Source organism: Apis florea, unplaced genomic scaffold (assembly GCF_048593485.1).
Source record: "Apis florea isolate Af1SG1 unplaced genomic scaffold, ASM4859348v1 contig_2293_pilon, whole genome shotgun sequence".
NCBI classification, from domain to species: Eukaryota; Metazoa; Arthropoda; class Insecta; order Hymenoptera; family Apidae; genus Apis; species Apis florea.
In genome coordinates, this window is record NW_028256554.1 from 5,242,823 (window position 1) to 5,255,766 (window position 12,944).

Genomic DNA, 12,944 nt, shown 5'->3' on the forward strand with positions numbered 1-12,944 from the left:
AACATATACAAGATATACAATACGTAACAAATAGCAAGAGGAAGAAACAAACTTTACTTTTTTCAAGGTTGGTATTTGAGAACATAAGATATAATATTTTATAAGATGTTATATTTATTCTATTATATTCTCAGTGCTCTCAGAATTTAGCTTCATCAATAAAAATTTATATAAAATTTAATAATAAATAGATTTAATAATATATTCTTACCAATTTTTTTCAAAAATTCTTAAAAATGATTTATATGTTTTATTTTTATCAATAATAGATTTAAACAAAGATATATTTAAGATATATTAATAGATTTAAACAAAGATTTAAAAAAAGATATATAACTAATATATAAGTATATTTTTAATATTTTTATACAGATTAATATTGTTTATATTATTTTAATATATAACATATTATATTATATTCAATTAAAATTAAAAAACTTATCACATATCAAAAGAAATCTTTTAATATTTTTTTATAATAATATATAAGATATCAAATATTTTAAATAATTTTGATAAAATAAATAAATATTCTTCAACAAATATTATTATATAATTTTGTAAATAAATTTTTATTAATTACATATTCATTTAAAGCTTAAAATATTTATTATAATTCTTTATGTTTTTAAAAATTATTTATGAAATTTTTTTATAAAATTTATTAAAAAAATAAAATAATACATAGATTTGATTGTAAGGTGACTATCGTTCGTTTACATTATCAATGGTTATACACCAGGTACGAAAGAATTCGTGTAAGTGGATGGGTGATACGTTCACACTTATCGTCATGGCTCCGTTTATATGGAGTTTTAGAGGGAACATTAACCGGTTTTTAATTGATATCCAGATATTACAATATCTTATCATATTAATTGGATTTTTTAATTTATCTCTGTGTCTTTACGAAGATCAAATTGGGAAATTTGATTGGTAAATTATTCGGGATTTTTAAATAAATGTTGATTATAATGAATTTCTTAAATAATGCAGTAGCATGCTACCGTGATTTGACAGTGTATCAATTGTGTTGAATCATTCTTAATTAACGATTTATCGTTATATTTATAGGAAACAGAATTATGTTGGTAAAATTAAATTTGCCAATTTTGACACTGTCTCGGCCGCAAAAAAGATTATTGTTGCTACTGAAGAAAATGTTATTGCTGCGCTGAACCTTAAATCAGGTGGGTTATAAACATTATTGTATGAACATTTAAACATAATAATAATATATAGTTTTTTATTTTTTTAATTTTATCAATAGAAATTTGCATTGTCTAATATCTGTTTAAATGTAATTACAAAATAATTAAATTTTTGGTATTTTTATATTATTTATATTATCTAAGATTTATAACTTAATAAAAATAGTTAATGTAATATAAACAAATTCAATAAAAAGATTACATTATACAACATTATAATTTTGTTATTTTCTTATAATTATTTCAAATATATTATTTAATTAATACAGTATAATTATATATAATATTAATAATATGTAATATTAATAATATATAAACTATAAAAATATAAAAGATAAAAATTATAAAAAATAAATAAAAAAATTTTTATCCAGGACAAATATTATGGAGACGTGTATTAGAAAAAGGATATGCAGGTCAGATACGAGCATTAGGTGGAGTTACAGATGAAGATCTTGTTTCTGTAAGTGGAGGTGTACCAGCTATTGTACGTGCATGGGATTTAGCTACAGGACATATACTTCATGAATGGCCAATTGCTGAACAGAATCATAATAGGTAATTATATTATGTGTATGTATATATATATATATATATATGTATATATATATTATATAACAATTATATATGTAATATTATATATTTTTAGAAATAATTTAAATATAAAAAAAATTTATTTTTAAACATATTTTATAATATTTATTCTTTAATATAACTTCAAATAGATTTTTTTAAATAATATTTTAATACATGTTATTAATTTTATTAATAAAACTTATAATTTTGTGAAAGAATTATAATATAAATAATAAGATGTAATTATGATTATTGGTTTTCAGACGTTTCTCTCCATTTATATCATTTTCTACACTGGGATTGTACAGTACTAACAGGTTTCTTTATCTTTATTTAATGCACAATCAGCAATATATTTTATAAGTGATTATATTTCACAATAACATTATTATTAGTACCTTAGTATTATTTTTATGTGATTATATATATATATATTTAACAATTAATTCCAGTGTAAAGAAATCTGAAAACAATTTCTTTAATTTCTAAGCAAATATAATAAAAAAAAAAATGAAAGATTTTTGGTTTAAAAACAAGGTGAATATTAAAAAATTAATATAAATTATTTAAATATTTAATTATAATAAACCTTGTTTTACATTCAAAAATATTTCATTTATTAATTATGTTGTTTATGAAAATTTAATGAAGTTACAAAATAATATTTAATACTTTTTTTTTATAAGTGTTATATTTCAGCAAAAATAATACATAAAATATTTATATTTGTTTTTTATGTTAATATTATTAATATAATTATTTTTTTCATACAGAATTAAAGATGTAAAATGGCATATAAAAGATGGAACGTTGCATCATATTTTACCAATTTATAATAGTGGTGTAGAAGTAACATCTTATGACAGTAAAACTGGAGATAAAATAAAAACAAGAAGAGTTTCTGCACCATTTATAACTCAAGAAACAGAGTAAGAAATTATTTTATGAAATATATTATATCAATAAAAAATAATTAAATAAAGTTTTTATAATTTTTTACATTTTTTTCATTTTAGATGTGTCTTAGCAGCCCCATATTTAGCTTGTTTAAAAGGAGATAGTTCTCTTGCTATAATGTTTTTAGTACATTTATTTGATACAAATTCTCAACCACAATCAGTTACAATAAATACTATATTTGGTGCTGGTGCACAAGGTCCATATCATTTAGAATCAGTGCTAGGTGAAGAACCTGTTGTATCCATTAGTGCAGATAATAATCAAAGAAAACGAATTTTTCTTGTTGGAGAGGTACCTGTTCCTATTCAAAAAGATATAGTAGGAGATGCTATGCTTTATATAGTTTCAGTTGATAATGAAAAAGTACTTTTAGAAACAACTTATAAAAATGGAGTAAGTATTTTGTATTCTAATTATATTATATAGGATTTTCAAATAAAAAAGTAATTATAAAAACTTGTATTGATATATTTTTAGGTAACAGAAATTGTTGCTTCGGAACTTTTAACATCAAAACCAATACCAAATTTATCTATCAGTATTACACATACTTCTTTACTTTCACCAACAATTGTAGCTTCTGTTTGTCCACGACAAACAAAAGGTGTAACTTGTCGTCATTTATTAGCTTCCCAAGATCACAGTGTTGCATTACTTCAACATAATAAATTAGTATGGGCAAGAGAAGAAGCACTTGCTAGCATCGTAGCAGTAGAAATTATAGAATTACCTATGTCAGATAGGGATCAAGAAATAGAAACAGAATTTGATCAGAAAGAGAGTAAGTATAAGTTATAAATATATCATATTTGTTAAAACATAATAAAAATTATAATAGAGTAAAATAAATATTTATATTCTTAAATAAATATTTATATAAAGATAAGATAAATATTTAAAAAAATTATTCGAGTTTTAAAAATATTATTATAAATATTATTACATCATATATGATATACAAAATTTCATACATGATATTAAAATTTAGTTGATGTTTTTTATACAATACAAATATTTTTATATAATATTTTAAACATTGTAATTTTAAACATTTTTCAAATGAGTAATTATTTGCAAAAATTTAATATAAAAAATAATATTTTTATTATATTATTTCTTCATTTCTATAATATTAAGGAAGTATTATAAAATTTGTTATTATATACTATAATTTAATAATATTAATTATATTATAATTATATTATAATATTAAATTAATAGTTATAATTAAATCGCGTTATATAGTTTAATTTCAATTTATTTTTTAAGAGTATTAGCTATACTGTATTAATTATATTTCTTTTGTGAATGGCTGCTGGCAGATATTGATGTAGACAGTTCATGTAAGTAATGAAGCAGCTGATTTGAAAATTAATTTATCTTTCTGCTGTTTATTAGTCTTATACACATATTAACTTTCTTTAGAAGTTCGAGAAAATATAAACAAATTAAACTAGTAAACTAGTAAATATTTTTGTCTTTGCTATTTGAGAAAATTCGTATAATATTATTTGCATGATCATATAAAATATTTTTGTATATTTTATAATTTGAAATATAGAAATTTTAAATATAACAATATATTTAAATTTAACTTAGAAATATAATATTTAAATATTTTTGCATGAATGATTCAAAAAATAATAACAATTATTATATTTTCAAATTTAATTGTTTTAATTTTTTATTAACATTATTTATTATTATAATTGTTTGTTAGTTTTGCAATTAAAAATTTTATTATTCCTTTGGACTTTTTAATGAATATGATATACAAATAATAAGTATTAATATTAATATTATATATGTAATTTATTTTATGATTTTATGTTATTTAGGGGATGTACTAAGTATGATGTTTAGAAGAATTAGTTCTCAATTTAAACAAGCGAAAACATTTTTTCAATCTATACTAAGTTTTACACCTCAACAATCTAATCAGCGTACTGACTTAGTACGAGATAAATTTGGATTACATAAAATGATCGTCCTTGTTACATCAGCAGGAAAAGTATAGAAATAAATATTATATATTAATTGATTAACAATATAATTTAAAATTGTAATCAATATTAATTCTTAATCTTATTTATAGTTATATGGTATTGAAACTAGAAAAGGTGAAATTATTTGGCAATTAAGAGTGCCAAGTATTCGTGGTTTTTCTAAAAGATCTGATGCAATAATTTTATATGTACAACGTGGCAGCAGACATTTTCCATATCCTCCACAATGTGCATTATTAGCAGAGGACAAAGTATATGTTAAAAAAAATATATGTGACATTATATATATGTATATATATATATATATATATAATATTATATTTTGTAATAAAATATTTTTTAAATATTTTAGAAAACAGGAGAAGGAATTATATATACATTTAATCCAATTACTGGTCAACCATTGGATGGTTTAGTAAAATTAGGATATAGAATAAAACAATCCATGTTACTTCACGTAACAACGGATGATTTTTTGCGAGGCATACTTATTTTTGATATGCGAGATAAAGCTTATGTATATCCTGAAGGTGCAACTGCAATTGCTGCATCACTTGCTAAAAATACATATATATTTACTGCTAATCAAGCAACTGGAATGTTATCTGGATATTCTTTATCATATAGCACAGCTCAAGTATGTATATAAAATCAAATTATTATTTAATTATTAATTTATATAATTTATAATTTTATCTTTCAGGAACTTATTTCTCATAAAGTATGGGAATTATTGCTTTCGCCAAAAAACCAAAGAATAACGCATGTCGTATCAAAAAATCCAATAGAACGTGTTCATTCCCAGGGTAGAGTTCTAAGTGATAGATCAGTTTTATATAAGTACATTAATCCTAATTTAGTCGCTGTTGTAACTGAGGGTGCTGGACACACTCATAAAAGTATATTATTTATATTATTATTATTATATTATAATTAAGTTTACATTGGATTTATATATATATATATATAGTTTTTTATATTATATTTAATTTTTTAATAACCCGTGATTTACAGATACGCTTAATCTATATTTATTGGATGCAGTATCTGGAGCAATGATATTTTCTATTATGCACAAAAGAGTTCGTGGTCCAGTTCACGTTGTGCATTCAGAAAACTGGATAGTGTATAGTTATTTTAATGAAAAAAGTCGTAGGACAGAAATTGCTAGTTTAGAATTATATGAAGGAAAAATACAAAGTAATACCACAGGTAATATAACTTGTAACTTTTATTACAACTATAATTGATTCCTATTTGTTTCTATAATAATTCACAATAATTATTATATATTCTAGTGTTTTCATCTTTAGCTACAACTAAGTTGCCAATTGTTGAAAGGCAAGCCTTTATTTTCCCCGCAGCAATAGAATCGATGCGGGAAACTATTACAGAAAAAGGTATCACAAGCAAACACATTATAGGTAAGTGTAAGTAAGAATTACATTATTATTATTTAAATTTATTATTAATATATTATTAATAATATATTATTACATATGCAAATAATAATTTTCATTTATATTTGTATAAATAAATCTTTAACTTTGCGAATAAAAAAAATGATTGATTAATAAATGAATGATTAATAAGATGGTTTTTATATTTATTAGTGGCTCTAGCTAATGGCGGAATATTGGAATTACCATGGATGATGGTAGATCCACGACGGCCTATTAATCCTGAAATACGTGAAGAAGGTGTGATACCATACATGCCAGAGATACCTATCCATATGGATGCAATAATTAACTATAATCAAAGCGTCTTTAGGGTATCTGGTATTCATACTAGTCCCAGTGGCCTTGAAAGTACTTGCTTAGTTTTTGTACATGGTCTTGGTAAGTACACTTAAGTTTAGTATTATATCATAATATTAAAAAAAATATATTATATTCTTATTTATTAATACCTAAAAAACAATATTTTTATTTCTTTATTAATAATATAATAAAATTATAAAATTTATGCATATTAGAAGTATTTATGCATATAATACGACTTATCGTATTCGTTCGCAGACTTATTCTACACACGCGTGGCACCATCTAAAACATTTGACGTTTTAAAAGAAGATTTCGATTATTATCTTATTGTGATAGTATTGGCAGCGCTTTTAATTTCATCCTACATCACAAAGAAATTAGCATCCCAGAAAGTGCAAAAGCAAGCATGGAAATGATATTTCATTTTTCTAAAAAATCAATGCATTACATTCTTAAGTATTTGTTCACTAAAAGCAAAAAATTTTGCTAATAATAATTTGTAAAAAAAAATACTGTTTTATAAAAAGCCAATGTTACTGCAAAGTAAATGTCAATAATTTATTATCTTACCTAAAATATCTTAATATATATAATTAATTTAATATATATTATTAATATATTAAATAATTTATATATATATATATATTATTATCATTAATATATATATTATTTATCCTTTTATTAGTACAGAACGCACACAATGAAAAATATATTCCTGAATATTTAAAAGTGTGCTAATCATTGTATAACAACAGTGGACCAGGATCACTAATTATTAGATGATAACAACTGATAACATGCTCAAAATATAGTTATTTTTTTGTTAAAAGAAAATAAAAATATCATTACATGTTTTACAATATATATATATATATATATATATATATATATATATACCTATTTTAATAGAAAATTAAGATTAAAAAATATCAAAAATATTTAAAAAATTATTATTTTAATTATATTTTAAAACTTATAGATAAATTAAAATTTTCGAATTTTTTTAGAAATTTTTTATTAAAAAATTAAAAAATGATTTAAATTGAATAACGAATTATTTAAAAATTATTAGAAATTTTTCACAATTAAATTTTATAATATATATTTTATTCTAAAAATATTCTAAAACATTTTTTAGCCTTTTTTTTGCAAGGGTTAAAATATTACAATATTATATATAAGCATATAATAAAAAAATACACATATTAAAAATAATTCGAAAAGAAAACATAAATCTGTAAATATAGCAATACATAAAATTCTTCTTATAAAATTCATTTCAATTTTTATTATATTCATATTAATTTATTATTATTTATAGAATGAAACATGAATTATAAAATTATATAGCAAAATAAAGTAAAATTTTTATGTTAATTTCTGCTAGGCATTTTCGTAATATATTTTTTGAAGTAATTTATGTTAAGTTGCATTTATTAAAAAATGTATAAGAAGTATTCAAAATCCTTAAATATTTTAATTTCTAAGTTTTTACATTTTACGTTTTTTACATTTATATAAGTATTTTTCAATTTATTCAAATAAAATTTATTATTATTCATAAATTTTTAAATTTACATTGGTATCACAATTTTTTTATTAATTTAATATTTTAAAAAATGTATAATAAAAATAAAAAAATTAATTTTCATCAATTAACAAATGAAGATCAAGTTACATTATATAATAAAAAATGTAAGAAACAAAATGTATGTCATAGTACAAAATAATTTAATTTGTTATATATTTATAATTTATAATTAAATAAAGAGCTGTATAATCTGTGAATAGAACATATAAAAACATGTTTTATATAGAATAATTATTTGCTTTGTAGATAAATGTAAAATTTTAAATAAACAGAAGTTATTGTACAAATAAGAATGTAAACAATATAAAAATTGTAAAATGTCAAATATCGTAATTGAATAAATATTGTGTACAAATAAAAATATTTGAAAAATCATATAGGTTTCATTTATTTCATAATACAAATTTACACATTATACAATATATTTAAATATTTTTACAGTTTGTTGATTTTTTATTATAAATATTTTATCAATTTAAAAAATACTTAATCATATTTAATACTATAATATTTTATCAATTTAAAAAATACTTAATCACATTTAATACTCTTATTTTGTATATAATTTATAATAATTTGTACATTTTTGATATATTCATTTGATGAATTGTTTTCAATAATCTACAAAATAGAAAAACTATATGTAATAATTTAAATTATGATTCTTTTTTTATATATATATATATATATATGTATATTATTTTATTACCATTAAATCTTTAATATCAAATGTTGCATCTGAAATAATTCTTGTTATTTTTGAATTAAAAATACTAAGACATTTTACCCAAACAATATCACTATTATAATCTGCAACATCTTTATATAGTTTTACACAATATGCCTATGAATATAAAATAATTAATTATAAATAAATGAAAAAGAATAACATACTTAAAAATATTTTTTAATTTGATATTTACTTGTAATGTAGGATTTTGATGTTTATTAAGATATGGTTCTGCAATGCTTAAAACATTTAATGTTTCTCGTTCATGAAGACATAAATTTTTTGTTATTTGACCTAAAGTAGAGAGTAGTTCTCTTTGCAATTTATAAATTTGGGTAAATTTATAAATACTATCAGAACTTTTATTATAGCTCTCTTTAGACGAATCGCACAAAAATTTTGAAAGTGCAGGTAATACTTGCCTAAAAATAATCATTTTAATAACATAAAAAAATGTAGAATATAAAACACATACTTAAGAGTTCTAGATCGTATAAAATCTTTTGAAACATATGAAAGCACATTTAATAATTGCCATGCTCGATTGATTATTAATATATTTTCATCATAGAATCTATCTACTAATGGATGCCAAAGTAAATGCACAATAGGTAATAGTTGATTTTCCCAATTTGCTAAAATTTCAAGACCCTTTTGTAATGTTAACATTGCAATTAATGAGTTTTGTATTTCTTTAGATGGTAAGAAATGTAAACAATGTTTCATTATATCTTCAATCATTTTAATATAAAATGGTATATTTTTATCTTTTCCTATAATTTTTATATATATTATTTATAAAAAAAAATTTATTGTTAATTTTAATGTAATATATATTTACCTTCTTGTTCCATAAAATTTGTTTCATATTCTTTTTCCTCTATATTTTCTTGTAATTTTTCTTTTTCTTCCTCTTTCATTTCTTTAAATTCACAAGACTGTTCTATATTATCTATATCTTCATCAATTTTTTTTGCTTCATAATACTCTAAGAAAGATTGAATAATTTTGGATGATTCATTTTTAATATCTATATTTATCTCAGGTATTGTTGTTGCATGTTTAGAACTTGCTAAATTTTTTATACATATTGTAAATGTGTAAAAAACTTTTAAAAAAGCATAAGAGTTTTTTTTTTGAAAACTATTATTTAATTGTAATAGTACGTCTTCAACAATTTCTTTCAAACAAGGTAACACATCCATTGTACTATATTTCATGATAACTCCAATAACATCAAGTACATCAGGATTGCGTTCTATTCTTCGTAATTTTATACTAATATGATATGACAAGTAATCAATATTTGCACGTAAAAGATCTCCTATTGTATTGTTTTGTTGAGATTTTGCAATTTGTTCAAGAGTTTGGGTTCCAACAAAACTGATTAGATTATGTGCACTACCTGGAAATATATGAAAAGAAAATTTTTTTATATAAATAATTTATTATTTCTTATTTTATGATTTATATTATTTATTATAAAAAATCATAATCACCTGCTCTTTCTATAACGAGGTACAATGTTTTAAGAAGAAATCTATCATAATTGTATTTTAAGTTTTGAGCTATTAATCCTAAACCTTCTAATAATAAACAACATTGTACTACATTATTCTGTGCAACTCGTAGAGGTGTATCATCATTAATTTCAATAGTTGAATACCAAAATTCAGGATTTATGTAGAATTCCACAATTTCTTTATAAAGTGGTAAAATTGATGAATCTTTAACAGGTACTAAAATAATTTAATAATTAAAAATATATATTTTTTTAAAATATATATAAATTTATTTTTAAACAGAAAATCATTTAATATACCATATATTATCCAATTCAGTAACAAAATTAATTCTTTTCTACATTGTGGAACATTGAACATGAGGCTAAAAATGTTATCTATTAAAATTCGAAGATCTCCAAATTCACCTAAATATTTACATATTGTAATAAATTTAAGTTCACATGCATTAGTTTGAATAAATTTAAATCGTTTCCATAAATTTGATCCATATGAATATGTTGGATCATCAAGATCTTTAACATTTATTGCTTGCAAAAGAGAGACATTAGTATAATCTATTTCAGATACATATATAAGAGACAATATTAATCTATGAATATGAGATGCTGACATCATAATATGGGGCAATCTTTGCTCTCCAAGAAGTTTTAAATAACCAGCAATTTGATTTAAACAAGCTAATTGATCATTATCATCTATAAAATAAAAAAATAATTTATTTAACTCAGAAATGAAATAATTAATATTTTTAAAAAATATAAAATATGAAAAAAAATCATACCGGATTTTCTGATAATTCTAGGTAATTTTATAAGCAGATTATAGAAGTTTTCTTCTAATAATTCTATTAAAGATTTCATATTCTTATTTTGCATAAAATTTGTATTAATTATGCTTAATGTTTTCTCAGCTTTTTCACTAACTACAGCAAATTCATCTTCAGATAATGATATTAAATAATCTATTAATAACATAATATTTGGTTTCATATTTCTGTTAAAACAAATTTATGCAATTTTTTTTAGAAAGTTTTTATTAAATAAAATGAGAATAAAGTAATATCTCACCTAGGACATGATGTGAGCAATAAATGAATAGTTTCTACTAATTCTTCTCTAACTTTATAATGAGGATGTTTTTTTAATATATGTAATTGTTGAATAAGTACATTAAGCTTTATTGCACAAGCATTAAACCATTCTTTATTTCTAGTTGCACTTTTAAGATGTTTTTCTAATTCACTGCGATCTTTCATATTTGGAAAATATTCTATTGGATTAATATTCTTTTCATTGTTCATTTTTATCAAATCATTTAATGATACTATCTCATCTTCTTGTATGTTATCTTTCATTACAAGTGATACTACTCTGCCCCAAGCTCTTAATGCCATCTAAAATTTAAATAAAATAAAATATAAATAAAATCTAATAATAGATAGAAGTTATAAATTATTTTATTACTTTTGTAAGTTTATGTCCTTGTGTTTCATTTCCTACAGCTATTTCTTGTAAACCACTAACAATGCCAGGTAAAAATAACATAATAATATCAGCTACTTGATTTTGCAATATAGCATCATATTTATTTGATTCATCATCAACTTGACATAATGTCATTACTGTTTCAATAGCTTTTAATCTAAAAATAAAATAATCTCAAAATAATCTCAAAATAATCATATATTTATGAAATTATTAAAAAGACAAAAATATTTTTATATATTTTTAATATTTACCTAAGATGATTTGATTTTTCAATTCTTCCTATTGTTATTGATAATAATATTCCTTGGCCTATCTTAGAAGCATTTTGTCTAAAATATATAATTTCTAAAACATCTGTGAAACAAGAATTTATCAAAACCTTAATGCATGAAAGTACTGCTTCTTTAAATTCTTCATGTTCTTTGATCACTATAAAAATCAAATATAAAAGAATATTTATATTAACTTAAATTTATATCAATTAAAATTATTTATTAAAATAAATTTATTATTATGAAATATAAATAATAAATCTATTTATAAAATAATTAAATAAATTTAATTATATATATTCACCCATGCTTGATTGTGTTTTGTCATAAATTTGTATTAAAAGACATGAATACAATTCATTAAAATATTTAATTTTTGATATCTTTGCTTTTGATATTATTATCTGTACTGTTTTTATTAATTCTTCTTTTACATTTTTACTACAGAATTATAAATATGAAAATCAATTATATTATATGATTATATAAATTATATGATTAATTAATTTTATAATAATATTAATTTTTATTTTATAGAATATAAAATAAATTACCTTAATTTATCATTTGATAAGTGTATAATAAAGGGAAATATAATATATTCAAATAAATCCGTAATAACTTTGTCGGAAATCTTTGGTAAAATATTAGCAATTTCACAAGCAGTTTTTATATTTGGATTTTTCATTAAAGAATCACAAAGTGGTTTTAATGTAATAAATGCTTCTTCTATTTGAAGACGTTCCATTTTATATTTAAGTTTAAAAAGAAAAATCACAACAAATTCTAATCAACAATATCGATATATACTCATGTTTG

At 20.6% G+C, this 12,944-nt stretch overlaps 2 protein-coding genes across 6 annotated transcripts; one reads left to right on the forward strand and one right to left on the reverse strand.

Annotated features, from left to right (window-relative positions):
• Positions 1-720: 720 nt before the first annotated feature.
• Positions 721-7,062, forward strand: EMC1 (ER membrane protein complex subunit 1). 4 transcript variants are annotated; one of them, XM_012487959.3, is made up of 16 exons: positions 721-936; positions 1,075-1,190; positions 1,586-1,769; positions 2,051-2,104; positions 2,561-2,716; positions 2,804-3,140; positions 3,225-3,528; positions 4,070-4,090; positions 4,586-4,758; positions 4,843-5,004; positions 5,106-5,390; positions 5,457-5,652; positions 5,768-5,965; positions 6,052-6,177; positions 6,367-6,594; positions 6,775-7,062. In XM_012487959.3, the coding sequence occupies exons 1-16, from the start codon at positions 728-730 to the stop codon at positions 6,933-6,935; spliced, it is 2,910 nt and encodes a 969-aa protein (XP_012343413.3). In that variant the 5' UTR covers positions 721-727; the 3' UTR covers positions 6,936-7,062. The 4 variants fall into 4 exon arrangements, with proteins under 4 accessions (XP_012343413.3, XP_086760051.1, XP_086760052.1 ...); XM_086903925.1 differs by lacking the exon at positions 4,070-4,090; XM_086903926.1 differs by lacking the exon at positions 2,051-2,104.
• Positions 7,063-8,471: 1,409 nt separating this feature from the next.
• Positions 8,472-12,906, reverse strand: Tti1 (Telo2 interacting protein 1). Of its 2 annotated transcripts, XM_086903920.1 has the most exons (13): positions 12,680-12,906; positions 12,430-12,566; positions 12,105-12,282; positions 11,830-12,007; positions 11,434-11,759; positions 11,148-11,359; positions 10,663-11,061; positions 10,340-10,579; positions 9,682-10,245; positions 9,316-9,613; positions 9,034-9,262; positions 8,820-8,954; positions 8,472-8,731 (listed from the first exon to the last, which is right to left on the reverse strand). In XM_086903920.1, exons 1-13 carry the CDS (start codon positions 12,871-12,873, stop codon positions 8,642-8,644), a joined length of 3,180 nt encoding a protein of 1,059 aa, XP_086760046.1. In that variant the 5' UTR covers positions 12,874-12,906; the 3' UTR covers positions 8,472-8,641. The 2 variants fall into 2 exon arrangements, 1 of the variants encoding a protein (XP_086760046.1); XR_015290864.1 differs by lacking the exon at positions 9,316-9,613.
• Positions 12,907-12,944: the final 38 nt, after the last annotated feature.

Coding starts and splice junctions, on each gene's coding strand:
- Tti1 (XM_086903920.1), bottom strand. CDS start 12,873: ATGGAACGTCTTCAAATAGAAGAAGCATTTATTACATTAAAACCACTT. Junction 10,246..10,339: donor CCTCGTTATAGAAAGAGCAG/GTGATTATGATT, acceptor ATATATTTCCAG/GTAGTGCACATAATCTAATC. Junction 8,732..8,819: donor TTGATATTAAAGATTTAATG/GTAATAAAATAA, acceptor TCTATTTTGTAG/ATTATTGAAAACAATTCATC.
- EMC1 (XM_012487959.3), top strand. CDS start 728: ATGGTTATACACCAGGTACGAAAGAATTCGTGTAAGTGGATGGGTGAT. Junction 2,717..2,803: donor TTTATAACTCAAGAAACAGA/GTAAGAAATTAT, acceptor TTTTCATTTTAG/ATGTGTCTTAGCAGCCCCAT. Junction 6,595..6,774: donor AGTTTTTGTACATGGTCTTG/GTAAGTACACTT, acceptor ATTCGTTCGCAG/ACTTATTCTACACACGCGTG.